This window comes from Hyla sarda, chromosome 7 (assembly GCF_029499605.1).
Source record: "Hyla sarda isolate aHylSar1 chromosome 7, aHylSar1.hap1, whole genome shotgun sequence".
In the NCBI taxonomy this organism is placed as follows: Eukaryota; Metazoa; Chordata; class Amphibia; order Anura; family Hylidae; genus Hyla; species Hyla sarda.
In genome coordinates this window covers 36,803,378-36,830,337 of record NC_079195.1, presented here as the reverse complement: position 1 = coordinate 36,830,337, position 26,960 = coordinate 36,803,378, and the positions used below count along the sequence as shown (strand labels likewise).

Here is a 26,960-nt window from a genome sequence, read left to right as displayed (position 1 = left end):
TTTCGCTCGGACCAAAAATCCTGGCAGGCTACGGTTTTTGGTCCGAGAAAAAAAAAAATCAAACATTTTGTCAGACAAAATCAAACATTTTGGTTTGAAAAATGATGTCCGGTTTTATCCGTTTTTCAAGAAAAAGAACGTATACGTTTTTAACTTTTCATTCCATTATGAATAAAGTTTCACTTGTTTGATTGAAATTCTAAGAAAAAGAAACTGTGCAAAGTCATAAACCGTATGATGCAAACCGGATGGAACCGTACGCACCTACGGTTCCGTACGGTTCCCATTGACTCCCATGTTTAAAAAAAAAAAAAACGTATACGTTTCAATATGGTTTTTCGCCTGGACCAAAAATCCTGGTAGGCTACGGTTTTGGGTACGGGAAAAAAAAACTGACAAAACCGTACAGGATGCAAAACGGACACAACCGGATGCATCTTTTGGCATACGATTTTCAATAGAGAGTCGATGCAAACGGTTTTCAATACGGATTGAATTGAAAACGTATATGGGAACTGTATTGCAAAAACGTGGTGTGAACCCGGCCTAACAGGGCGCATCGTGTGGTGAATGGCGGTACTGCGGCCTCTGACCTGGGAGTGCAGCAGTTCCCATAGCAGTCTGTTGCGGGCATGGTGTCTCCGTGGGGCTGGACTGCTGGGACTCCGGGGATAATTTCAGCTTTCTCCTGATGCTGAGGAAAAGAAAACAAAGGAAATTAGCCGAGTATTGTGGGTGAAACCCAAGGCGGTGGCAACCATTCAAATAATAGCTAACCCAGGCGTGAAACCGCACGATGCATCCCAGCATATTGTTTATTTAGCGTAAAGGGGAAATATTAGGTAATTATTATTTTTTTTTAACCTAAAACAGCACAGTTCTTGAGTATTCCTTAAAGGGGTACTTACTCCGGTGGAAAACTTTTATTTTTAAAATCAACTGATGCCAGAAAGTTAAACAGATTTGTAAATCAGTTCTATTAAAAAATCTTAATCCTTCCAGTACTTATTAGCTGCTGAATACTACAGTAGAAATTATTATCTTTTTGGAACACAGAGCTCTCTGCTGACATCACGAGCACAGTGCTCTCTGCTGACATCTCTGTCCATTTTAGGAACTGTCCAGAGCAGCATATGTTTTCTATGGGGATTTTCTCCTACTCTGGACCTACACTGGTTGCGCGGGTGGACCAACCACGGTTCCCGTTGCGCATCATGAATAACGCGATATGTGGGACCATACCCTTAGGCTAAGTTTCCACTTGGTTTTTTTCCTGTCAGTTTTTGGAATACTGCCACTGAAGTTCTTGAGCCAAAGCCAGAAGAGTATTTAAAGGGGTACTCCGGTGCTAAGACATCTTATCCCCTATCGAAAGGATAGGGGATAAGATGCCCGATCGTGGGGGTCCCGGCGCTAGCACCCCGCCCCCGTGGGGGTCTTGCACGCAGCCCCCCGCCCCCATGTGACAACACGCTCCGCCTACTCACATAGGCTTGCATTCAGGGGCGGAACGTGACGTCACACGGGGGCGGGGCCGTGACGTCACAATGCTCCGGCCCCCGTGATCGCCAGTAATCAGACCCGGAGCGAACGTGCTTCGGGGACTGATTCTAACGGGGTGCTGCGTGCAAGATCAGGGGGGGTCCCTAGCGGCGGGACCCCAGCGATCAGGCATCTTATCCCCTATCCTTTGGATAGGGGATAACATGTCTTAGCGCCGGAGTACCCCTTTAAAGGGGTACTCTGCCCCTAGACATCTTATCCCCTATCCAAAGGATAGGGGATAAGATGTCAGATCGCCGCAGTCCCGCTGCTGGGGACCCCTAGGATCCCCGCTGCGGCACCGCGCTATCATTACAGCACAGAGCGAGTTCGCTCTGCACGTAATGACGGACGATACAGGGGCCGGAGCATCGGTACGTCACGGCTCCGCCCCTGGTGATGTCACGGCCCGCCCCTTTCAATACAAGTCTATGGGAGGGGGCGTGGCAGTCATCACGCCCCCTCCCATAGACTTGCATTAAGGGGACGGGCCGTGATGTCACGAGGGGCGGAGCCATGACGTACCGATGCTCCGGCCCCTGTATCGTCCGTCATTACACACAAAGCAAACTCGCTCTGTGCTGTAATGATAGCGCGGTGCCGCAGCGGGGATCCCGGGGATCCCCAGCAGCGGGACCATGGCGATCTGACATCTTATCCCTTATCCTTTGGATAGGGGGTAAGATGTCTAGGGGCGGAGTACCCCTTTAAATACACTTCTGGCTTTTGCTCAAAAACTGCAGTGGCAGTATTCCAAAAACTGACAGAAAAAAAACCAAGTGGAAACTTAGCCTTAGAGTGTGCAGGGAGGCACCATTTAGACTCAAGTCCAGTTTGTGTTCTACATTTTTTGTTGACCCCTTTCTCCAACCCAGTGCTTCCCAACCAGGGTGCCTCCAGCTGTTGCAAAACTACAACTCCCAGCAAGCCCGGACAGCCAAAGGCTGTCCGGGCATGCTGGGAGTTGTAGTTTTGCAACAGCTGGAGGCACCCCGGTTGGGAGGCACTGCTCTAACCTAATGATGGCATTCAATTAAAAAGATAAGCTCTGAAACAGCGGTAGGCAAAAGGGTTATTGAGGAATAGAAAAAATAGAGCTGTTATCGTCTAGCAACAGCACCACACCTGTCCTAAGGTTGTTTTGGGTATAACAACTAGGCTCCATTAACTTCAATGGAACGGAGCTGCAATACCAGACACAACCTGAGGACAACAGTGGTGCTGTTATTGGAAGAAATCAGCTCAAGGCAAATTCATCTTGTAGTGGCTCAAAGCTCTTGAAAGTGCCAGCCTGGGAGAGTGGCGTCACCTTAACATGAGTTTTTATTTTTAATATATTGTAAAATATAATATTCACGTAGTATAATAAAATGCAATATAATACCATATAATAGACAATACAATGTAACGTATATAGCCTGAGGCCAGGTTACCTGTCTTCGCAGTGTAGGTGCCCCATGTTTCCAGAGAGGCAGGTGACAGGGGAGAGACCCAGATCTGGAGAGAAGCTCAGCCCCTCATCTAAGCTGCTGTCACCGCTGCCGGGGTCCTGGTCATTACTGACCCCTAGTAGATCATCGCCATCCAGGGCATAAGACATTGCAGCTCTGTATATTACAGCTCTGATCTTGTATATTACAGCTCTGATCTTCTATATTACAGCTCTGATCTTGTATATTACAGCTCTGATCTTCTATATTACAGGTCTGATCTTCTATATTACAGCTCTGATCTTGTATATTACAGCTCTGATCTTCTATATTACAGCTCTGATCTTCTATATTACAGCTCTGATCTTCTATATTACAGCTCTGATCTTGTATATTACAGCTCTGATCTTCTATATTACAGCTCTGATCTTCTATATTACAGCTCTGATCTTGTATATTGCAGCTCTGATCTTCTATATTACAGCTCTGATCTTCTATATTACAGCTTTGATCTTCTATATTACAGCTTTGATCTTCTATATTGCACCTCTGATCTTGTATATTAGAGTTCTGGTCTTGTATATTGCAGCAGCTCTTGTATATTGCAGCTCTGATCTTGTATATTGCAGCTCTGATCTTGTATATTACAGTTCTGATCTTGTATATTGCAGCAGCTGTTGTATATTGCAGCTCTGATCTTGTATATTGCAGCTCTGATCTTGTATATTGCAGCTCTGATCTTGTATATTACAGTTCTGGTCTTGTATATTGCAGCAGCTCTTGTATATTGCAGCTCTGATCTTGTATATTGCAGCACCGATCTTTTATATTACAGCTTTGATCTTCTATATTACAGCTTTGATCTTCTATATTACAGCTCTGATCTTGTATATTGCAGCACCGATCTTCTATATTACAGCTTTGATCCTGTATATTACAGATCTGATCTTGTCCATTGCAGCAGCTCTTTTATATTACAGCTCTGATCTTGTATATTGCAACACCAATCTTCTATATTACAGCTCTGATCTTCTATATTGCAGCACCTCTCTTGTATATTAAAGCTCTTATCCTGTATATTACAGCTCTGATCTTGTATATTGCAGCACCGATCTTCTATATTACAGCTTTGATCCTGTATATTACAGCTCTGATCTTCTATGTTACAGCTTTGATCTTCTATATTGCAGCTTTGATCCTGTATATTGCAGCTCTGATCTTTCTATATTACAGCTTTGATCTTCTGTATTGCAGCACCTCTCTTGTATATTAAAGCTCTTATCCTGTATATTACAGCTCTGATCTTGTATATTGCAGCACCGATCTTCTATATTACAGCCCCGATCTTCTATATTACAGCTCTGATCTTCTATATTGCAGTACTTCTCTTGTACTGTATATTACAGCTCTGATCTTCTATATTGCAGTACTTCTCTTGTACTGTATATTACAGCTCTGATCTTCTATATTGCAGAACCTCTCTTGTATATTGCAGCACCTCTCTTGTATATTGCAGCTCTGATCTTCTATATTACAGCTCTGATCTTCTATATTGCAGCTTTGATCTTCTATATTGCAGCTCTGATCTTCTATATCGCAGCACTTCTCTTGTACTGTATATTACAGCTCTGATCTTCTATATTGCAGAACCTCTCTTGTATATTGCAGCCCCTCTCTTGTATATTGCAGCTCTGATCTTCTATATTACAGCTCTGATCTTCTATATTGCAGCTTTGATCTTCTATATTACAGCTCTGATCTTCTATATTGCAGCCCCTCTCTTGTATATTGCAGCCCCTCTCTTGTATATTGCAGCACCGATCTTCTATATTACAGCTCTGATCTTCTATATTGCAGCCCCTCTCTTGTATATTGCAGCCCCTCTCTTGTATATTGCAGCACCGATCTTCTATATTACAGCTCTGATCTTCTATATTGCAGAACCTCTCTTGTATATAGCAGCCCCTCTCTTGTATATTGCAGCACCGATCTTCTATATTACAGCTCTGATCTTCTATATTGCAGCCCCTCTCTGGTATATTGCAGCCCCTCTCTTGTATATTGCAGCACGGCTCTTGTATATCTGGTATCAGGATGCTGTACATATGGATACAGAGATGCAGAAAGCACAATGATGTGTTTATGTTTAGGTCTCTGGTCACACAAAGCCTTTCATCTGCTGCTTGTTTGCCTGTCCCCTCTCTGTCACCATATAATGAATGGCTCCTGGTGATGGTATCTACAACAAGCAGAGAGCAGAACAGCTGACTAGTCCCCAGGAGGCTTTGAGAAGCCAAGTGTCTCCCAGGCCTTGTTTGTGGGCAGGGTCCGGCATCCTAGGAAGCTGTCGCTGTGAGTCCCTAGCGAGGCGGTTACTGATGGTTATAATTATTTCTTGCACTGTTGTTAGCTGGTGACTTCATCCCTGCTGGGATAGAGCCTGGCGTTCAAATTGTAGAAAAAATACCGTAAATAAAAAAGCCAATCGTGTTGCTGTTTAATTATCGTACACTAAAAAAAAAAGAAAACACATGGGACAAAGGTATAAAAGAAAATATGCAAAAAACAAACACTTTATCGATAAAATAAATATTTAAAAGAATAAATAAAATAAAAAAACAATCAAAACGGCAAATAATTGGCACTGTCACACACAAAGGTAAATGATATGGGGAGACAAATAAATCACGGCCCAATGGATTGCATGTAAAAGGTATAACGGTACGAAAAGTGCATAAACTACGCAACATATACACCATAGAAGTATAAGCAGGTACTGTATTTTTCGCTGTATAAGACGCACTTTTTCTTCCCCAAAACTGGGGGGGGGGAAAGTCTGTGCGTCTTATACGGTGAATACACCCCTATCGGGTCGGTCCCTGCGGCCATCAACAGCCGGGACCCGTGGCTAATACAGGACATCACCGATCGCAGTGATGCCCTGTATTAACCCTTCAGACGCGGCGATCAAAGCTGACCGCCGCGTCTGAAGCGAAAGTCGGGCTGTTCGGGACCGCGGCGGTGAAATTGCGGCGTCCCGAACAGCTTACAGGACACCGGGAGGGACCTTACCTGCCTCCTCGGTGTCTGCTCCGTGCCGGGATCCCCTGCATGGCGGCGCTCTCCTTCGACGTCATCACGTCGTCGCGCACGCCGTCCCGTCATCCAATAGGAGCGGCGTGCGTAGCGACGTGATGACTGCGACGGAGAGCGTGGATCCCGGGGAAGAAGACGTCCAGAGCGTCGGGGACACCCCGGGGACACGGTGACAGCGATGGAGTGACATCCAGGGCAGCGGTGACGAGCGGTGACGGGTCCGGAGTGGCGGGGACACGTGAGTATTACCTCCTATCCAGTGGTCTTCAACCTGCAGACCTCCAGATGTTGCAAAACTACAACTCCCAGCATGCCCGGACAGCCAACGGCTGTCCGGGCATGCTGGGAGTTGTAGTTTTGCAACATCTGGAGGTCCGGAGGTTGAAGATCACTGTTGGGTGCAGAATCTTTTTTTTCTAGATTTTGCACCTTTAAAATTGGGTGCGTCTTATATGCCGGTGCGTCCTATAGGGCGAAAAATACGGTACATTAGGGGAGAGTTATCACTCTGTGTTTAGCTACACACGTTTTTAGAACTAACTTACTAGGATCAAGTTACGTGTGCATAAAAGTCGAATGCAGTAAGGGTGGGTTCACACCACGTTTTTCAAGTACGTTTCCCGTATACGTTTTCATTATTGAAATCGTATGGAACCGTATTGAAAACCGTATACACAGACAAATAACTGAAAACCATATGCACCCCGATTGCGTACGGTTTGCTTGCAATACAGTTTTCTCCCATTCTCAAAACCGTAGTTGACCACGGTTTTGTCTCCGGTTTAAAAACCGTACTGCAACCGCATACGTTTTTTTTGGACGTCAATGGAAAACACACATGTATACAGTTCCATACAGGAAACCGTATACGTTTTTTACTTTGCACATGCGCATTTGCATCCTAAAGTCCCCACCCAACACCCCTCCCATTAAAAATGGACAACATTTAAAAAAAAGGTATGGAAAAAAAAACAGACGGAACTGTATGCACTTTTAAAAAACAGTATACGGTTTAAAAAACTTATACGGTTTACTTTTTCCCATACTGTTCCATCTGTTTTTTTGCCATACGGTTTTCTTTAGAAAAACGTATTGAAAACAGTTCGGCAAAAACGTGATGTGAACCCAGCCTAACACAGATTTATGGAACGCAACGTGTGCTACGTTAATTTGTTTTGTGAGTGTTATACGCTCATTGAAGTCTACGGAGGGAGATTAAAATATGGATGAATCCGTTTTTAAAGGAGTACTCCGGCGAAAATAACAGGGGTCCGACTACTGGGGCCCCCTGCGATCTCCAGGACCGGACCCAGGTGCTCTCAGTGAGGAGCACGCACTCCATTCAATTTTATGTGGGCGCCGATGATGCCGAGAGCTGCACTCTGGTCTTTTCGGCGCTTCCATACAAATGAATGGAGTGCGTGTTGTCCACCGGTAGATGACACTCGTTCCTCGCTGAGAGCGTCTGGGTCCCATCCTGGAGATTGCGGGGGACCCCGTAGCCAGACCCCCTGCGATCAGCTACTTATCCAAGATCCCCTATCCTGTGTATAGCGGATAAGTTCATTTTCGCCAGAGATCTCTTTTAATACGTAACATGTGCATATTTCATCAGTATTTTTAGTTATTTTTACGATTCCTATTTCAAAATGTAATTTAAAGGGGTATTCCAGGAAAAAACTTTTTTTTTTATATCAACTGGCTCCAGAAAGTTAAACAGATTTGTAAATTACTTCTATTAAAAAATCTTAATCCTTTCAATAATTATCAGCTGCTGAAGTTGAGTTGTTGTTTTCTGTCTGGCAACAGTGCTCTCTGCTGACATCTCTGCTTGCCTCGGGAACTGCACAGAGTAGAAGAGGTTTGCTGTGGGGATCTGCTTCTAAACTGGGCGGTTCCCGAGACAGTACTGAAAGGATTAAGATTTTTTAATAGAAGTAATTTACAAATCTGTTTAACTTTCTGGAGCCAGTTGATATATATATATATATATATATAAAACATTTTTTTTTCCTGGAATACCCCTTTAATTTTCTGCCTAGAGGACTCTGTATGAAATGCTAAATTATTACAGTTTTAATTACTAGTGATGAGCGGCAGGGGCCATATTCGAATTCACGATATTTTGCGAATATATTGACGATTATTCGTCCTATGCCTATTCGCTATGTTCGTTCACTTTTTTTTCAATGCGAAAATAGGCATGGAAAATTCTCATAAAAATTTGCGTAAAAATTTGCATGTGTAAAAATATTTGTCGTTACGAATATATCGCACTATATTCTAAATATTTGCGAAATCGCGAAGTGCCGATATTCGCGATAAAAATTAGCATTACGAATATTCGTGCTCAAAACTATTAATTACTGATGAAATCTTGTGGCCATTTCATCTGAAAACGTCCTTATTAGGGAAGGGAATCTCCGCCTGAAGATATTCCGGGTCGGAGATTTTGAGCGGCCGCTACTGAAATCCTTCAGCGATAAGACTGCTCGGACCTGCGTCGTCACCATTGAAAGCAATGCAGTCAGCGCGCAATTCCACTGAATGAACGAATATGTTTTCAGCATGTGAATTTTCCGACGCTAAAATTCCTCAGTGTGAATGGGTCAGCGGAATCTGCGTGAAGATCTTGTCTTATGGACTATGGGGAAGATTTATCAAAACCTGTTCAGAGGAAAAGTTGCCCATAGCAACCAATCAGATCGCTTCTTTCGTTTTGCAGAGGCCTTGTTAAAAATGAAAGAAGGAATCTGATTGGTTGCTATGGGCAACTAAGCAACTTTTCCTCTGAACAGGTTTTGATAAATCTTCCCCATAGGCCCTAAGGCCATTTGGGGTTACTTTTTCCTATACTGTTCCATCAGTTTTTTTTGCCATACGGCTTTCTTTAGAAAAACTGATTGAAAACAGTATGGCAAAAACGTGACGTGAACCCAGCCTAATTCGGCAATTTTGCAGTCGTAAATGATCATCTGATCGCCGTTCTAGTCATCAAACTGATCGGGATCTATGATCCTTTTTGTTTTTATCATGTATTAATTGAACTTATGATGCTTTTAGTTTAGGTCAACAGGCCAGGACTTGTGGTTGTAATACGGATGTAAAAATGTGGCCCTGGTCAGGACTCAATGGCTACTTAAAGGGGTACTCCGGTGGAAAACATTATTATTTTTTAAATCAACTGGTGCCAGAAAGTTAAACAGATTTGTAAATTACATCTATTAAAAAATCATCCTTCCAGTACTTATTAGCAGCTGTATGCTACCGAGGAAATTCTTTTCTTTTTGAATTTCTTTTTTGTCTTGTCCACAGTGCTCTCTGCAGTGCTGACACCTGATGCCCGTATCAGGAACTGTCCAGAGCAGGAGAAAATCCTCATAGCAAACCTATGCTGCTCTGGACAGTTCCTGACACGGACAGAGGTGTCAGCAGAGAGCACTGTGGACAAGACAAAAAAAAAGAAATTCAAAAAGCAAAGAATTTCCTCTGTAGCATACAGCTGCTAATAAGTACTGGAAGGATAAATAATTTTTGATAGAAGTAATTTAAAAATCTGTTTAACTTTCTGGCACCAGTTCATAAAAAATAAAAAAAATGTTTTTCCACCGGAGTACCCCTTTAACGAATATTGCATATTTGTGGCTCACATATCCTTAGGGCAGTGTTTCTCAAACAGTGTACCTCCAGCTGTTGCAAAACTACAACTCCTAGCATGCCCGCACAGCCAGAGTTGTCCAGGCATGCTGGGAGTTGTAGTTTTGCAACGGAGTACCCCTTTAACGCTTAGGAATATTGCATATTTTGTGGCTCACATATCCCTTAGGGCAGTGTTTCCCAACCAGGGTACCTCCAGCTGTTGCAAAACCACCACTCCTAGCATGCCCGGACAGCCAGAGCTGTCCGGGTATGCTGGGAGTTGTAGTTTTGCAACGGAGTACCCCTTTAACGCTTAGGAATATTGCATATTTTGTGTCTCACATATCCCTTAGGGCAGTGTTTCCCAACTAGGGCACCTCCAGCTGTTGCAAAACTACAACTCCTAGCATGCCCGGACAGCCAGAGGCTGTCCGGGCATGCTGGGAGTTGTAGTTTTGCAACAGCTGGAGGCACCCTGGTTGGGAAACGCTACCTTTGCCTTCACCGTAAATGCATGTCATATTATAGAATGTTAATTTTACCCTATAGCACAATGCAATTTTAATAATTTTTACTTTCAAATAAAGATTTCTATACCAAAATACAACTTTACACCAAAGATTTTCTTCTCTGTGATAACATATAAATCAATTACACGTATATCATTGACTTTGCCTGTAATAACCTACTGGGCAGTCTCGGAAGGGAATAGACAATGTAAATATCATGTCGCTTTGTTTTTGGTTGTTGGTTTGGGGGCTGACTAGTATCCAGGGAGATGGTGTTAAATGGTTAAGCTGCAAATTCTTGCTAAGATCCTGCCTGGACATGTAATGCACTTTACCAGCTGACCCCCTGCAGGAACAATACTGACCCCGATCTGCTCAGTTTAAAGAGCTCTTTTATTGGAGCCAGAAGATTGGAGTTCTCTCAGGCGGCACTCACACCACGTTTTTGCAATACAGTTCCCGTATCAGGTTTTTGAGGAAAAACTGATTCCTCAAAACCTGACTAAACTGTATCAAAACATGTGTACAAATTTTAACCCGTATACAGATAAAAAAACGTATACGGTTTAAAAAATGATGTCCGGTTGCATCCGTTTTTTTAAGAAAAAAAATGTATACGTTTTTAACTTTTCGCTCCATTATGAATAAAGTTTCACTTGTTTGATTGAAATTCCGAGAAAAGAAAAACTGTGCAAAGTCAAAAACCGTATGGTGAAAACCGGATGGAACCGTAGACACATACAGTTCTGTACGGTTCCCATTGACTCCCATGTTAAAAAAAAAAAAAGTATACGGTTTAATACAGTTTTTCACCCGGACCAAAAACCATGGTAGGCTACGGTTTTGGGTACGGGGAAAAAACTGACAAAACCGTACAGGATGCAAAACGGACACAACCGGATGCATCTTTTGGTATGCGGTTTTCAATGGAGAGTCAATGCATACGGTTTTCAATATGGTTCCATACGGTTTTCCCATAAAAAACGTATATGGGAACTGTATTGCAAAAATGTGGTGTGAATGCACCCTAAGGGTAGTGGACCCATGTCACACACGGCATGGATCCACAGCGTATTTTACGCCGTGCATCCGCCGATAATGGGCCCCACAGTGTGCCTCAGGCTGTGCATGCCTGCTCGTAGCAGCTACGAGTAGACACACAGCGATCTGCGAGTTGCCGCGTGCATTCGCAGTGTACTCGCAGACATTGCGGTCACGCTCCCTGAGATAGGTCGAGAGCAGCCGCGATGTGTGCGACTATACTGCGCATGCATGCTGTGACTCGTAGAACACTGTGCGTCTGCTCCTACCGGCGGACTGCCGATACAAGCAGGCAGGCACAGCTGAAGGCACACTGAAGGGTCCGTCATCGTAAAACAGGCTTCATTACCTGCGGAATTTCCACAGAGGATTTTGCTACATTGACTTCAATGGGTCAGCAGAAAATCTGCAAAAGAATCTTCAGGCAGAAAATTTCCTCACAGAGATTCCGAGTATGGCCAGCGCCGACTGAATCAGTTGGCGCTAGGAACGCGTGGTCATTGCAGTCTCCAATAGACTGCAATGTGTTCCGCGAGTATTCAAGCGGATTTTCCGTTACAAATCTGTTTTACAAAAAAAAATTTTCCACAGGAGTACCCCTTTAAAGTCAATGGTAGCAAAATCCGCTGCAGACTTTCCGCAGCAAATATGCTGCAGAAAATTGGCAGGTAATCCGCCTGTGTGAACGTACCCTAAGGGGAATTTCACACATACAGTATCCGCTGTGGATTTGCAGCCGTGTTCAACTTTTTATTTGAAGTGGATCAACAGCATAAAATCTGCAGCAGTAAATCTAGGGGTTACATTGACACGTACCCTAGTTGAACACGGAAAATAATCCACAGCAGATCTGCAGCATCAGATCCATAGTGGACACAAAGGCCCTGATTTACTTAGAGTGTTGTGTAGGTTTCTTTGTGGGTTTTAATTCCCTACAATTATTTTTCCATGGTATTTTATTTCCCTACATTTTCCTCTTTTCCCTAAGTTTTTTTTTTTTTTTTTTACACATGGTCTGATCTGTCTGGTTTTCCAGATATCATATCCACCACATTTTCTGTGGGGACATTAGTAAATATGTTTTTTTTTTTTTTTTTTTAATGTCAGGGACACGCCCCCTTTCAACAGCCACGCCCCCTTTCCCAGCAACCATGCCCCCTTTTCTGGTTTTCTGAGTATAATGGAGAGTTGGTGTTTTTTTTTTTTTTTTTGAACACTGGCGCAAATTCTGGCGCAGACACAATTTGTGGCGCAATGTGACACATTTTGGCGCACAACCCGACAAAACAGGTCGGTTTACAATAGTAAATCAGGGCCAGTATGTAGATTGTAGATTATGTTTACACGCGCATACTTTGCTGTAGATTTGCTGAAGCAGATTTTCTAATGCTAAGGCCAGAGAAAATCCACCTGAATCATCCGGCTCTGCACCACATATTCATTGCGGTCCCCATAGACGGCATTGTTTTCAGTGCGAATTCTGCATAAAGAATTAGCAAGCTCATAACTTTGGTGGTGGAATTTCAGCTGTGGAATTCCGTAGTGTGCAATGAGCATTGACCGAAATGGGATTCTGCTGCACTAGAATTTCTATTGGATTTCTGCTTTGAAATTCCACTCGGAAATTCTGTAGTGTGAATGGGAGTGCGGAATCCCATAGACGTCTATGGGCTTTAAGCTGAGGAGGAATTCCGCAAGCAGAAATTCTGCCATGTAAATAGACCCTTAGGGGACGTTCACACGAGCGGATTTACAGCGTATTTTACGCTGCGGATCCGCTGGTGAAGGCCCCGCTCTATGCTGTCTTTACTTGTGCCTGCTGGTAGCGGCAATACGCCGCGAAGAGCAGACATACTGCAGCGATGCGTTCGGCGTACTTGCACATCGCGGCCGCTCTCCCTGCTCTGAGCTAGGCAGAGAGCTCTCGCGATGTGCGAGTATACTGCGACTCGCACATCGCAGTGTGTCTGCTCGTAGCGGCAATACGCCGCTACGAGCAGACACACTGCGATGTGCGAGTCGCAGTATACTCGCACATCGCGGGAGCTCTCTGCCTAGCTCAGAGAAGGGAGAGCGGCGAAAATCCACTCGTGTGAACGTACCCTTAGGCTAGGTTCACACTACGGAATCTCTGGGCCGCACTCGGAATCCAGACCGCGTGGACACTGCAGTCTCCAATAGACTGCAATGTCTTCCGCGAGTATTTCTGCCTGAAGCATGAGCAACGCCATTCTTCAGGCGGAAATTTTCAATCGGATTTTCCGTTCACAAATTCCTTTTCACAAATTCCGAAGTGTGAATTTGTGACCGGAAACCCATTCACTACACTATGCATTTTAGCAAGCGGAATTTCTGCCTGCAATTTAAAAGCGGAATTGCAGGCGGAAATTCCGTAGTGTGAATCTAGCCTAAGGGTAAATTCAAACATGGCAGATTTGCTGCAGAAATGTCTGTTGCATCAATCTAAATGGAGTTATTTTGGGAATGTCAGCATATCCTATAGCCTAAAAAAAGGAAGGAAAAAAGTACCGGTATAGGTAAAGCCACACATTTTCCAGGAATTTGGCTGAAAGAATTAACATGTTCATTCTTTCGAAGGAATCTGGATCTCTAGTGTACCCTAGGGGGTCTTCTCCTGTGGTAGCAGCTTCGGGGGCTGGTGGGGGTGTTAGGTTGGCTGATGCGGCTAGGGGGGAGGTCTATGTTTGCTTTGAGGGACCCTTAGGGGCGCACCTGAAAGTGGAGGTGAGAGAAAAAATTTGGAAGCGGGAGTATGTGGATATATTTTCACTACTCCCGCTTGAAAAATTTTATCTGGACAGGGTTCCGCCTGACGAGTTGAAGCGGTTGGAGAAAGTGGAGGAGGAGGAGCGTCGGCGGTATCGGCTGATTCCGCGGACCTTCTCGAACTGGCTTCAGGCCTTTGCCAGCGTAGTGGGGGAAAAGGCGCCGGAGCACTGCTCCGGCCTCTTTTGCTATATGGATGCTGTGGGGGAAGCTTATCGGGTCTATGGGGGCTTGGCGTGGCTGCGGTACGATGAACAGTTCTGGCAGCGGATGGCGATGCGTCCTGACTTGCGGTGGGACCACAAAGATATCGGGTTGTGGATGCAGCTTATGGCGGCTCCACGCAGCGGGACCGGGTTGCAGTCCTTTCGGGATGGTGCCGGAGGAGTCGGGTCAAGGACGGGACGGTCGGCTGGTGCAGGAAAAGGGGTGTGTTGGCAATTCAATGAGGGGAATTGCAAGTTTGGAGCCGAGTGCTGTTTTAAGCACGGGTGTTCCGGCTGTGGGGGGGGGGGGGGGGTTGGTGGTTAACGGTTTGTCCCGTTGCTTCCGTGGGGTGGAAGGGCAAGCAGGGAGAGGCTGACCAGAAGAGGGGCGACCCCGGTTCAGGTGGCAAGGATGGAGCCTTTCCTCGCCAGTTACCCAAATAGACAGGCGGCGGAGTTGTTGAGGTCTGGGTTTACGGATGGCTTCCGCATTCCCTTTGTGGGGGTTGAGTCGGGGGGTGGGGTGGTGCGGAATCTGGTCTCGGCATTAGCCCGCCCAGAGTTAGTTAGGGAAAAGTTGTTGAAGGAGGTGGCCTTGGGTAGGATGGCTGGACCGTTTGAGTCGCCTCCGTTGGACGGATTGCGGGTTTCCCCCTTGGGATTGGTTCCCAAGAGGGAGCCCAACAAGTTTCGCCTCATTCACCACCTCTCCCATCCGGCTGGGGGGTCGGTATTGACCCAGCGCTCTGTGCCGTGTCGTATACTTCCTTTGACGCGGCTTTGTCTTGGGTCCGGAGGTATGGCAAGCGGGCCTTATTGGCCAAGACAGATATTGAGGCGGCTTTCCGTTTGTTGCCAGTGCACCCGGACAGTTTTGAGTTGTTGGGGTGTTGTTTGGCGGGGTCAGTTTTTTGTTGACTTGCTCCATCTCCTGCGCGTATTTTGAGCAGTTTAGCTCCTTTTTGGAGTGGGTGGTGCGGAGTGAGTCCCGTTTGGACTCAGTGTTGCACTACCTGGACGACTTTCTTTTTCTGGGTCTGGCTGGATCTCGGGTGTGCGCCATTTTGTTGCACGAAATGGAGCGGCCGGCGGGTTGGTTTGGTGTCCCGTTGGCTACGGATAAAACGGAAGGTCCTGCAAATTCGGAGAAATTCTTGGGCATAGTTATCGACACTATGGCCATGGAATGTCGGCTGCCAGAGGACAAGTTGGCTGAGCTGAGGGAGTTGGTGGCGCGGGCGTGTCGGGTGCGCAAGTTAAAACTGCGGGAGGTCCAGTCATTGCTGGGCCGTCTCAATTTTGCTTGCCGGATCATGCCCATGGGGAGGGTCTTTTGCCGACGCTTCGCTACGGCGGGCGTCACTAAGGCTAACCACTATGTGAGGTTGTCGGCGAGTTTGCGGGCTGACCTGGGGGTATGGCAGGAATTTTTGGGTAGGTACAACGGTCGGAAGGTGGTGATGGAGAGGTCGATGTCCAACGTGGACTTAGACTTGTATACTGATGCGGTGGGGGTCTGTGGTTTTGGGGCGTACCTTCAGGGTCAGTGGTGTGTGGGGCGATGGCCGGTGGCGTGGCAGGAGTCAGGTTTGACTAGGAATCTCGCTTTTTTGGAACTGTTTCCGATTTTGGTGGCAGTGGTGGTTTGGGGCGAGTTGTTTCGCAATAGGAAGGTGTGCTTTCATTGCGACAACATGGGAGTGGTCTTGGCCATAAACAACCAGACGGCGAATTCACCGCCGGTGGTTACGCTGCTGCGGCACTTGGTGTTGAGGGTGTTGGAACTCAATTCACATGTGGTGGCGTTGAACGTGCCTGAGGTGGATAATTCGGTGGCTGACGCTCTCTCTCGTCTACAGTGGGACAGTTTTCGGGAACTGGTGCCGGATGCAGAGGAGACCGGCGTTCCGTGCCCGGAATGGCTGTGGCGACTGGTTTAGAGGTGGCGCTTGCTTTAGTCTGTCGGTCAGGGAGCCAGGCAATTTCGGTGTCATATCGGCGCTGGTGGACGGATTGGGAAAAGCTGGTGGGGCAGTTGTCCATTGCGGGTGCCTCCTCTGATTGGGAGGCGGCTCTTTTGTTTTACGTTGGTAGGGCGTTTTGCGAGGGCGTGTCTCCGTCAGGTATTAGTCGGCGGATGTCGGCGCTGGTTTTTTGGTTTAAGGTTAGGGGTTTGCCCGACGTGACTAAGTCGTTTTTGGCGGGGGTTCTGGAGGGGGTCGGTGGCCAGGGATGTGCGGCGTCCGGTGACTTTTCCCCTTTTGGGGCGTTTGGGGTAGGCTTTGGCGGGGATTTGTTTTTCGGACTACGAATGTCGTTTGTTTCGTCTGGCTTTCGCGCTGGCATTTTTCGGCACGTTTCGTATTTCAGAGCTGGTGGCTCCTAGTTGTAAGCGGGTTGGGGGTCTACTTTTTTCGGACGTTTGTCTTGTCGATGGGGTGTTGCGGTGTTTTTTGGTGCGTTCAAAGAGGGATCAGGTTTGTCGTGGGGTGACTGTTCATTTGGCGACCTTGCGGGGCTCACCTATGTGTCTGGTTTTTTGTTATACTGCCTTTTTGGCGGTGTGGGGAGGGGGGGTTGTTGGTCCTCTTTTGATGCATGCGGACGGCGTTTTTTTGTCACGTTTTCAGTTTGTTGGGGTTTTTCGGAAATGTTTGGCGGCGATTGGGTGCGCGGCGGAGGGATACAGCTCTCACTCCTTCCGTATTGGTGCGCCCACTGAGGCGTTTCGGTGGGGCCTGGGCCCGGAGGTTATTAGGCGGATTGGGAGGTGGGAGTCGGAAAGGTTTCAATTGTATGTACGTCCTCATTTGGTGTAATGCATGTGTTTTGTGTGCTGTTTTGTATTGTATTTGTCTTTGTCGTTTCAGGTGCCGGCCCGGGATTGATATGGATCATCGGGCACTCCTATGTGGTGCAAGGTGGGGTGCGGGCTGGTGTGCGTCCGGCTGGTCGCCAATTGGGGTTAGCTGGTGCTGAAGGGCAGGTTCATTGGTTGGGGAAGAGTGGGATGAGGTGGGCCGAGTTGTTGGCAAGGATCCAATTTTTTGTCCAGCTGAACAGGGCTCCCGATGTTATCATGATTCATCTTGGGGTTAATGATTTGGGTGTTCGGAGGTCCCGGGACTTGATTCGGGACATAAGTTGGACCTTTTGAGGTTGTGGTCCTCCTTCCCTGGCCTGGTAGTTGTCTGGTCGGAGATGGTGGCCAGGCGCAAGTGGCGGCAGGCCCGCTCGGTTGTTGCCTTAAACAGAGCCAGGGTTAAGATCAATAAGGTTGTCAGCAAGTTTGTGGCACGGAATGGGGGCCTGGTGGTGCGCCACCGGGACCTGGAAGGCGGAGCTCCCGAGTTCATGGATGATGATGGTGTCCATCTCAATGTGTTTGGCATGGACTTGTGGCTTTTAGAGATTAAGGAGGTGGTGGTCAGAGCCCTTGGTTTGTGGAGGAACGGGGACAAGTGAAAGGGGTCACTTGCCGCCGTTGTGGCGGGGGCAGGAGTGGGACCTGGAGGCACCTGTGTATGGCATGATCAAGATGGGAGAGAGTGTGGAGGTGGGCTGGGAGCGGTTCCCAGCCCGATGGAGAAGTCATCAGGGGGACATGGGTCCCAGGACGGTTGGGGGCCTCACAATCGGTGACCCTGTGCAGGTGACTTGCGGCTAGGGGCAAGTGAGGCCCCATAAGAAGTTGGGTAATAGTGCCTTCAGGTCCTCCTCCTGTGATAGGGACAATTGTTGTTCACAATGTTAGAATTGCTTGTTATTTATTAAAGGGGCTGCTGTGGCCTGTTTACACCAACACCTTGTCTTGTCATGTTTTAACCCCTTAAGGACCGGGTGTTTTTCCGTTTTTGCATTTTCGCTTTTTGCTCCTTGCCTTTAAAAAATCATAACTCTTTCAATTTTGCACCTAAAAATCCATATGATTGCTTATTTTTTGCGCCACCAATTCTACTTTTTAATGACGTCAGTCATTTTGCCAAAAAATCTACGGTGAAACGGAAAAAAAAATCATTGTGTGACAAAATTGAAAAAAAAAACGCCGTTTTGTAACTTTTGGGGTCTTCCGTTTCTACGTAGTACATTTTTTGGTAAAAATGACACCTTATCTTTATTCTGTAGGTCCATATGATTAAAATGATCCCCTACTTATATAGGTTTGATTTTGTCGGACTTCTGAAAAAAATCATAACTACAAGCAGGAAAATTAATACGTTTAAAATTGTCATCTTCTGACCCCTATAACTTTTTTATTTTTCCGTGTATGGGGCAGTATGAGGGCTCATTATTAGCGCCGTGATCTGAAGTTTTTAACGGTACCATTTTTGCATTGATAGGACTTATTGATAATATAAAAAGTGACCAAAAATGCACTATTTTGGACTTTGGAATTTTTTTGCACGCACGCCATTGACTGAGCGGTTTAATTAATGATATATTTTTATAATTCGGACATTTCCGCACGCGGTGATACCATATATGTTTATTTTTATTTTTATTTACACTGTGTTATTTTTTTTATTGGAAAAGGGGGGTGATTCAAACTTTTATTAGGGGAGGAGTTAAATGATCTTTATTCACTTTTTTTTCACTTTTTTTTGCAGTGTTATTGCTCCCATAGGGACCTATAACACTGCACACACTGATCATTGTTATCCCATAGGGACCTATAACACTGCACACACTGATCTCTTATGCTCCCATAGGGACCTATAACACTGCACACACTGATCTCTTATGCTCCCATAGGGACCTATAACACTGCACACACTGATCTCTTATGCCCCCATAGGGACCTATAACACTGCACACACTGATCATTGTTATCCCATAGGGACCTATAACACTGCACACACTGATCTCTTATGCCCCCATAGGGACCTATAACACTGCACACACTGATCTCTTATGCTCCCATAGGGACCTATAACACTGCACACACTGATCTCTTATGCTCCCATAGGGACCTATAACACTGCACACACTGATCTCTTATGCTCCCATAGGGACCTATAACACTGCACACACTGATCTCTTATGCTCCCATAGGGACCTATAACACTGCACACACTGATCTCTTATGCTCCCATAGGGACCTATAACACTGCACACACTGATCTCTTATGCTCCCATAGGGACCTATAACACTGTACACACTGATCTCTTATGCTCCCATAGGGACCTATAACACTGCACACACTGATCTCTTATGCTCCCATAGGGACCTATAACACTGCACACACTGATCTCTTATGCTCCCATAGGAACCTATAACACTGCACACACTGATCTCTTATACTCCCATAGGGACCTATAACACTGCACACACTGATCTCTTATGCTCCCATAGGGACCTATAACACTGCACACACTGATCTTCTATGTTGATCACTGGTTTCTCATAAGAAACCAGTGATCAACGATTCTGCCGCATGATTGCTCATGCCTGGATCTCAGGCACTGAGCAGTCATTCGGCGATCGGACAGCGAGGAGGCAGGTAGGGGCCCTCCCGCTGTCCTGTCAGCTGTTCGGGATGCCGCGATTAGCCGCAGCTATCCCGAACAGCCCGACTGAGCTAGCCGGCAACTTTCACTTTCACTTTTAGCCGCGCGGCTCAGCTCTGAGCGCGCGGCTAAAGGGTTAATAGCGCGCGGCGCCGCGATCGGCGCTGCGCGCTATTAGAGGCGGGTCCCGGCTTCACTATGACGCCGGGTCTGCCGTGATATGACGCGGGGTTACTGTGTAACCCCGCGTTATATCAGGAGAGCAGGACCAAGGACGTACCGGTACGTCCTTGGTCCTTAAGGTGTTAAGGTAAGGGGTCATGGAGGGAGGTGGTTGGTGGTGGTTATGGGAAAAGGTAGGTCACAGCAGTTATAATATCCCCTAGTCATGAGCGACAGAATCCCATTGAGATCAATAGGATTCTGCTGCAAGTAAAGTCTGCTCGAAATTGTGACACTCACCATTGCTGAGACCAAGAGGCACAAGTCCCCATTTTTGGGTTGTGAACAGGACAAGCATGCACCGTTGCTCTCCACAGGAGCGTCAGAAACAGCTGACCTGTAACCAGGGAAGAAATCTTCTGTATTGATCCGTGTTTACCTTCAGGAGACAGTGCTGTTCTATCATGAATAGAATATACACACGTATTAATCCCTGGGTTATAATAACTACATGGTCAGCTGCCAACAATATTCAACTGAGCCTACAGTATGACCACAATTTAAAGAGATCTTGTTAAATCTTGTTAACTATTATAATCCTCCCAGGTCACTGCCCCCATCATGATAAACCACCCCCTGCCATTATTTTTATTATTTTTTAGTTTTCTGCCTTGTTATTGCTCTGTATTTTCTGCACCAGTCAGATTCACAGACTGGGAAGGGGCGTTCCCCAGCAGGTGTGACATCATCTGAAGCCATACAGGGGAGAACTTCCTCCATCACTCTGCTACACACAGCCCAGAGCAGTTCAGTGTGAGATGAGCTATGATTGGCTAAGGCTGCACCCCCACCCCCTCAGTACTCCAGGCTGCACTTCCTGTGTCTGGACTTCTGCCAGGCCAGCAGGAGTCCAAAACCTGTGCAAGAGACGGGGGAAAATGTGCTCTGGACAAGTAGGGAGACACCTAGTGGCAGTTTTTTTTTAAACATGAATAAAACATGGAAAACGTCTTTTTTTTTTTTTTTTACATAGTGCATTAGAAAGATTTTTTATTTACCATAAGGAGTGCAATAGCAAAAAATAGCTTTAATAAGAGTGTCTATTTAAGAATAAAAACCCCAACTAAATATTAAATAAAAATAACTTTACTCTTGTAGAAAACCTTTTTTTTAATCAACTGTAACCAGAAAGTTAAACAGATTTGTAAATTACTTCTATATAAAAATCTTAATCCTTACAGTACTTATCAGCTGCTGTATGCTCCACAGGAAGTTGTGTAGTTCTTTTCAGTATGACCACAGTGCTCTCTCCTGACACCTCTGTCTGTGTCAGGAACTGTCCAGAGCAGGATAGGTTTGCTATGGGGATTTGCTCCTGCTCTGAACAATTCCTGACATGGACAGAGGTGTCAGCAGAGAGCACTGTGGACACTGGAAAGAACTAGAAAACTTCCTCTGGAGCATACAGCAGTTGATAAGTATTGGAAGGATTAAGATTTTTTAATAGAAATAATTTAAAAATCTGTTTAATTTTCTGGCACCAATTGATTTGAAAAAAAAAATTTTTTTGTCACAGAGAACCCCTTTAACCTTACATTTAAAGGAGTTATCCAGGAATAGAAAACCAGAGCTAGTTTCTTTATAAAAAACCAGCACCACACCTGTTTTCAGGTTGAGTGGAGCATTACAACTTGGCTCAATTCACTTTAATGTAACTGAACTGCAATACCACACACAACCTGAGGACAGGGGTGGAGCTGTATATTTTTTTAACGAAATTAGCTCTGTTTTTCTAATCATGTATAACCCCTTTAATAAAAAAAGAAAACAACTAAGTACATAGGGGAGGGGGATTTATCAAAATCTGAGCAGAGGAAACATGGTGATGTTGCCCATAGCAACCAATCAGATTACTTCTTTTAGTTTCCAGAGGCCTGATTGGTTGCTATGGGCGACTAGTCAACTTTTCCTTTTGATAAATCTCCCAAAATAAGAATAATGCTGCCAAATCAAACTGTACCTCTAGCCCCTACGGCATCTATTTTGGCACGTAATTTGGGGGAATTTACAAAGTGATTTACATGATATATGTTTAAATGAACCCCTCAAAGTGTGGTGTGAACGACGCCTTAGAGAAACATGATGGCAGTGGACTAGCGGATAGCATTCTTGGCTTCTAAGGCCGGGTTCACGCCACATTTCTGCAATACAGTTCCCGTATCAGGTTTTTGATTAAAAAAAAAAACTGATTCCTCAAAACCTGACTAAGGGTGGGTTCACACCACGATTTTGCTATACGGTTTCGGTATACAGTTTCCTAAAGAAAACGCATGCAACTGTACACAAAACCGCGCCCATAGACTTCCCATTCGAAACCGTATGCACCATAATGTATACGGTTGTCTTCGTTTTTCAAACCATACGGTTTTTTACTTTTTTTTTCTGGACAGAAAACCGTGGCCTACCACGGTTTTTGGTCCCGGTGAAAAACCGTATTAAACCATATACGGTTTTTTTTTAAACATGGGAGTCAATGGGAACCGTACAGAACCGTATGTGCGTACGGTTCCATCCAGTTTTCACAATACAATTTTTTACTTTGCACAGTTTTTTTTCTTGGAATTTCATTCAAACAAGTGAAACTTTATTCATAATGGAGTGAAAAGTTCAAAACGTATACGTTTTTTTTGTTTTTTTTTAAATGGATGCAACCGGACATCATTTTTCAAACCGTATACAGATAAAACTTTGTACACACGTTTTGATACAGTTTTGTGGAATCCTTTTTTGTTAATCAAAAACCTGATACAAAACTGTATTGCAAAAACGTGGTGTCAACCCACCCTAAACTGTATCAAAACGTGTGTTCAAATTTTAATCCGTATACGGTTTGAAAAATGATGTCCGGTTGCATCCGTTTTTTAAGAAAAAAAAAAGGATAAGTTTTTACCTTTTCATTCCATTATGAATAAAGTTTCACTTGTTTGATTGAAATTCCAAGAAAAAAAACTGTGCAAAAGTCATAAACCGTATGGTGAAAACAGGATGGAACCGTACGCACATACAGTTCTGTACGGTTCCCATTGACTCCCATGTTAAAAAAAACATATACGTTTCAAAACGGTTTTTCACCCGGACCAAAAACCGTGGTAGGCTACGCTTTTGGGTACAGGGTAAAAAAACTGACAAAACCGTACAGGATGCAAAACGGACACAACCTGATGCATCTTTTGGCAAACGGTTTTCAATGGACAGTCAATGCGTACGGTTTTCAATATGTTCCGTACGGTTTTCAATATGTTCCGTACGGTTTTCAAATTGAAAACGTATACGGGAACTGTATTGGGAAAACATGGTGTGAACCCGGCCTAACACAAGGGGGAGATTTATCAAAACCTGTGCAGAGGAAGCATAGAGCAGTTGCCCATAGCAACCGATCAGATTTCTTCTTTCATTTTTAGGCCCCTGCAAAACGAAAGAAGCGATCTGATTGGTTGCTATAGGCAACTGCTCCACTCTTCCTCTGCACAGGATTTGATAAATCTCCCCTTGGGGTCCCTGGTTCAGACATGCTATCCGCCCTGTTATCCTGATAAATGGACCCCCTATCCCATTGTTTCCCAGCCAGTGTGCCTCCAGCTGTTGCAAAACTACAACTACCAGCATGCCTGGACAGCCTTTGGCTGTCCAGGCATGCTGGGAGTTGTAGTTTTGCAACAGCCTGTGGCACACTGGTTGGGAAACACTGCTCTATATACTGAATTAGAAATGTTACTCTAAAATGTTTCTCTGAAATTCATATCCTGCTGTGTGGTAAAATTTTTTTTAATAAAACACCTATACTTACCTAGTCCGATACCCCGCAGCTCCTGTTCACCTCTGTCCGGTCTTCCAATCTTCTCCCATCTTCCTGCGCTGAGTGCAGGACCCGCACACTCATCTAATCACTGGCTGTATACTACAGAGGAAGTTGTGTAGTTCTTTCCAGTCTGACCACACTGCTCTCTGCTGACACTTCTGTCCATGTCAGGAATTGTCCAGAGGAGGAGCAAATCCCCATAGCAAACCTCTCCTGCTCTGGAAAGTTCCTGACATGGACAGAGGTGTCAGCAGAGAGCACTGTGGTCAGACTGGAAAGAACTACACAACTTCCTGTGGAGCACACAACAGCTGATAAGAAATGGAAAGATGAAGATTTTTGAATAGAAATAATTTACAAATCTGTATAACTTTTTGGCACCAGTTAATTTGAAAACTTTGTTTTTCACCTTTAAGATGTGTGATTTCAACTGGTAGACAAAAAAAATCTCCTGTAAAATCCAGGATGACTTCCCTGTGCAATATCCTTCTGACCACCAGATGGCAGTGTGCAGCAGACCCGTCTGACACAACACATGCACCATAGAGCGCTGTTCTACCTGCTGTGGGCGGAAGTGCTCGCTGTGTGGGGAAGGCCGCACGTGGATCCAGCGTGTAGACGTAGTCATCAGGAATCATGGGGAAGACGGGGAAACTTCGCTCCGGTACCGCCGGGAAACTGAAGCGCTGGAAGAAGGGACACAGCAGCGAGTCCAACCCACAGGCCAAGCGGCACCGGGAAGCAGCAAGAAGCCGGTTCTTCAGCCGCCCCTCCGGTAAGATGCGTTCAGGCTGCGGATTGTTGTGATGTGTTATAGAGTGTGAACAGCTGGGGTACAACAGAGACTGGAGCAGAGGAGGTGACGGGGGCAGGGTAGATGGCAGGGGCAGAGGAGGTGACGGGAGCAGGGTAGATGGCAAGGGCAGAGGAGGTGACGGGGGCAGGGTAGATGGCAGGGGCAGAGGAGGTGATGGGGGCAGGGTAGATGGCAGGGGCAGAGGAGGTGACGGGGGCAGGGTAGATGGCAGGAGCAGAGGAGGTGACGGGGGCAGGGTAGATGGCAGGGGCAGAGGAGGGCATTGGGGCAGGGTAGATGGCAGGGGCAGAGGAGGTGACGGGGGCAGGGTAGATGGCAAGGGGCAGAGGAGGGCACTGGGGCAGGGTAGATGGCAGGGGCAGAGGAGGTGACGGGGGCAGGGTAGATGGCAGGGGCAGAGGAGGTGACGGGAGCAGGGTAGATGGCAGGGGCAGAGGAGGTGATGGGGGCAGGGTAGATGGCAGGGGCAGAGGAGGTGACGGGAGCAGGGTAGATGGCAGGGGCACAGGAGGTGACGGGGGCAGGGTAGATGGCAGGGGCAGAGGAGGGCACTGGGGCAGGGTAGATGGCAAGGGGCAGAGGAGGGCACTGGGGCAGGGGAGGGCACTGGGGCAGGGTAGATGGCAAGGGGCAGAGGAGGGCACTGGGGTAGGGTAGATGGCAAGGGGCAGAGGAGGGCACTGGGGCAGGGTAGATGGCAAGGGGCAGAGGAGGGCACTGGGGCAGGGTAGATGGCAAGGGGCAGAGGAGGGCACTGGGGCAGGGTAGATGGCAAGGGGCAGAGGAGGGCACTGGGGCAGGGTAGATGGCGAGGGGCAGAGGAGGGCACTGGGGCAGGGTAGATGGCGAGGGGCAGAGGAGGGCACTGGGGCAGGGTAGATGGCGAGGGGCAGAGGAGGGCACTGGGGCAGGGTAGATGGCGAGGGGCAGAGGAGGGCACTGGGGCAGGGCAGAATTATGAGAAAACTGTCACACACAGGTACAGAAACTATATTATGAACTACACTAACTTTACAGCCCCTGTAGCATAGTCAAATAAACTAAATTCCTGGAATACCCCTTTAACTTGCATTGCCAGTTTTCATTGTGTGTGTGTAGTTCCCACAAGACTGTCCACCGCATAAGGCTCATAAAGTCGAAGTGATTTTCTGGGCAAAAATAGTTGGTCAGCCCAAGGATAGACCGTCAATAGCTGATTGGCGATGATACCCGGCCCCCCTCTATCCACTGTTCTGCACAGCCTTGGAGATGTAAACTGATCAGAGCCGGAAGCCTTGGATCAGTCCATTGTGTGGTGTCTGTGCTCGGTTACTGCAGCCTAACTCCTAGTGAAATGAATGCAGGACATACGGGCACATGTGGCCTAATCCTATCCTGTCTTCCACCCTTGTTCTAGGTAAAAGTGACCTGACTGTAGATGCTCTAAAGCTGCACAATGATCTTCAGTCAGGGTCGTTCTCCGTACAGAAGAAGCCGGATGAAGAGGTGGAAGAGGACGAAGAAATGGCGGTGACAGAGAAGTCGGGTGCCACCTTTCTGAGTGGGTTGTCCGACTGCACCAACGTGACTTTTGGCAAAGTGCAGAGATACTGGGAGTCCAACTCAGCGGCTCATAAAGAGGTAGGAATGTCCCTACTGATCATCTTATACACCATGCATTGTTTGGTGGTGTTTGTTACTTTATTTTTCTATAGGAACAAGAATTTCGAATGTCCAGCGCAAATGGTTGTGCAAAAATGGACATCTTTATTGTTAAAAAGCCATAACCGGTGTCAAAAGTAACGCGTTTCAGGTGCGTTAGCACCGTTAGTTGTACGACTAAGGGTGCTAATGCACCTGAAATGCGTTACTTTTGACCCCTGTTATGGCTTTTTAACAATAAAGATGTCCATTTTTGCACAACCATTTGCGCTTGACATTCAAAATTCTTGTTCCTGTATGAAGTGGTGTTGCCTTGCACAGTCCGTGCGCTGTGGTTAAGCTGAAAATTGCATTCATTGCTTGGATTTGTTTTTTTTTTTATAAAACCGTGTTTCCCAACCAGGGTGCCCCCAGCTGTTGCAAAACTAAAACTTCCAGCATGCCCAGACAGCCTTTGGCTGTCCGTGCATGCTGGGAGTTGTAGTTTTGCAACAGCTGGAGGCAAACTGGTTTGGAAACACTACATTAGATGATGTTTGGAGGACCCATACACTTCTGGTAAGGATGAATCTTTCCGGTAACTTGTGATTAGAGATGAGCGAACTTACAGTAAATTCGATTCGTCACGAACTTCTCGGCTTGGCAGTTGATGACTTTTCCTGCGTAAATTAGTTCAGCCTTCAGGTGCTCCGGTGGGCTGGAAAAGGTGGATACAGTCCTAGG

General features: G+C 46.2%; 2 protein-coding genes across 3 annotated transcripts in view; one reads left to right on the top strand and one right to left on the bottom strand.

The window, feature by feature from the left end:
• Positions 1-3,281, bottom strand: part of LOC130281569 (M-phase inducer phosphatase 1-like) — a 41,996-nt gene extending 38,715 nt beyond the window's left edge. The window contains exons 1-2 of the mRNA XM_056528912.1: positions 2,976-3,281; positions 594-694 (exon numbers count right to left, since the gene is read on the bottom strand). Of these exons, the coding sequence (XP_056384887.1) occupies positions 594-694; positions 2,976-3,142 (268 nt within the window). The 5' untranslated portion in view covers positions 3,143-3,281. The remainder of the gene's footprint in view (positions 1-593; positions 695-2,975) is intronic.
• RRP12 (ribosomal RNA processing 12 homolog) overlaps positions 1-26,960 on the top strand; it is a gene marked incomplete in the record, with an annotated part of 104,250 nt that overhangs the window by 5,601 nt on the left and 71,689 nt on the right. Inside the window, 2 exon segments of one of the 2 annotated variants that reach the window (XM_056528911.1) lie at positions 24,280-24,554; positions 25,993-26,216. In XM_056528911.1, coding sequence (XP_056384886.1) covers positions 24,416-24,554; positions 25,993-26,216 — 363 coding nt within the window. 2 annotated transcript variants of the gene reach the window in all.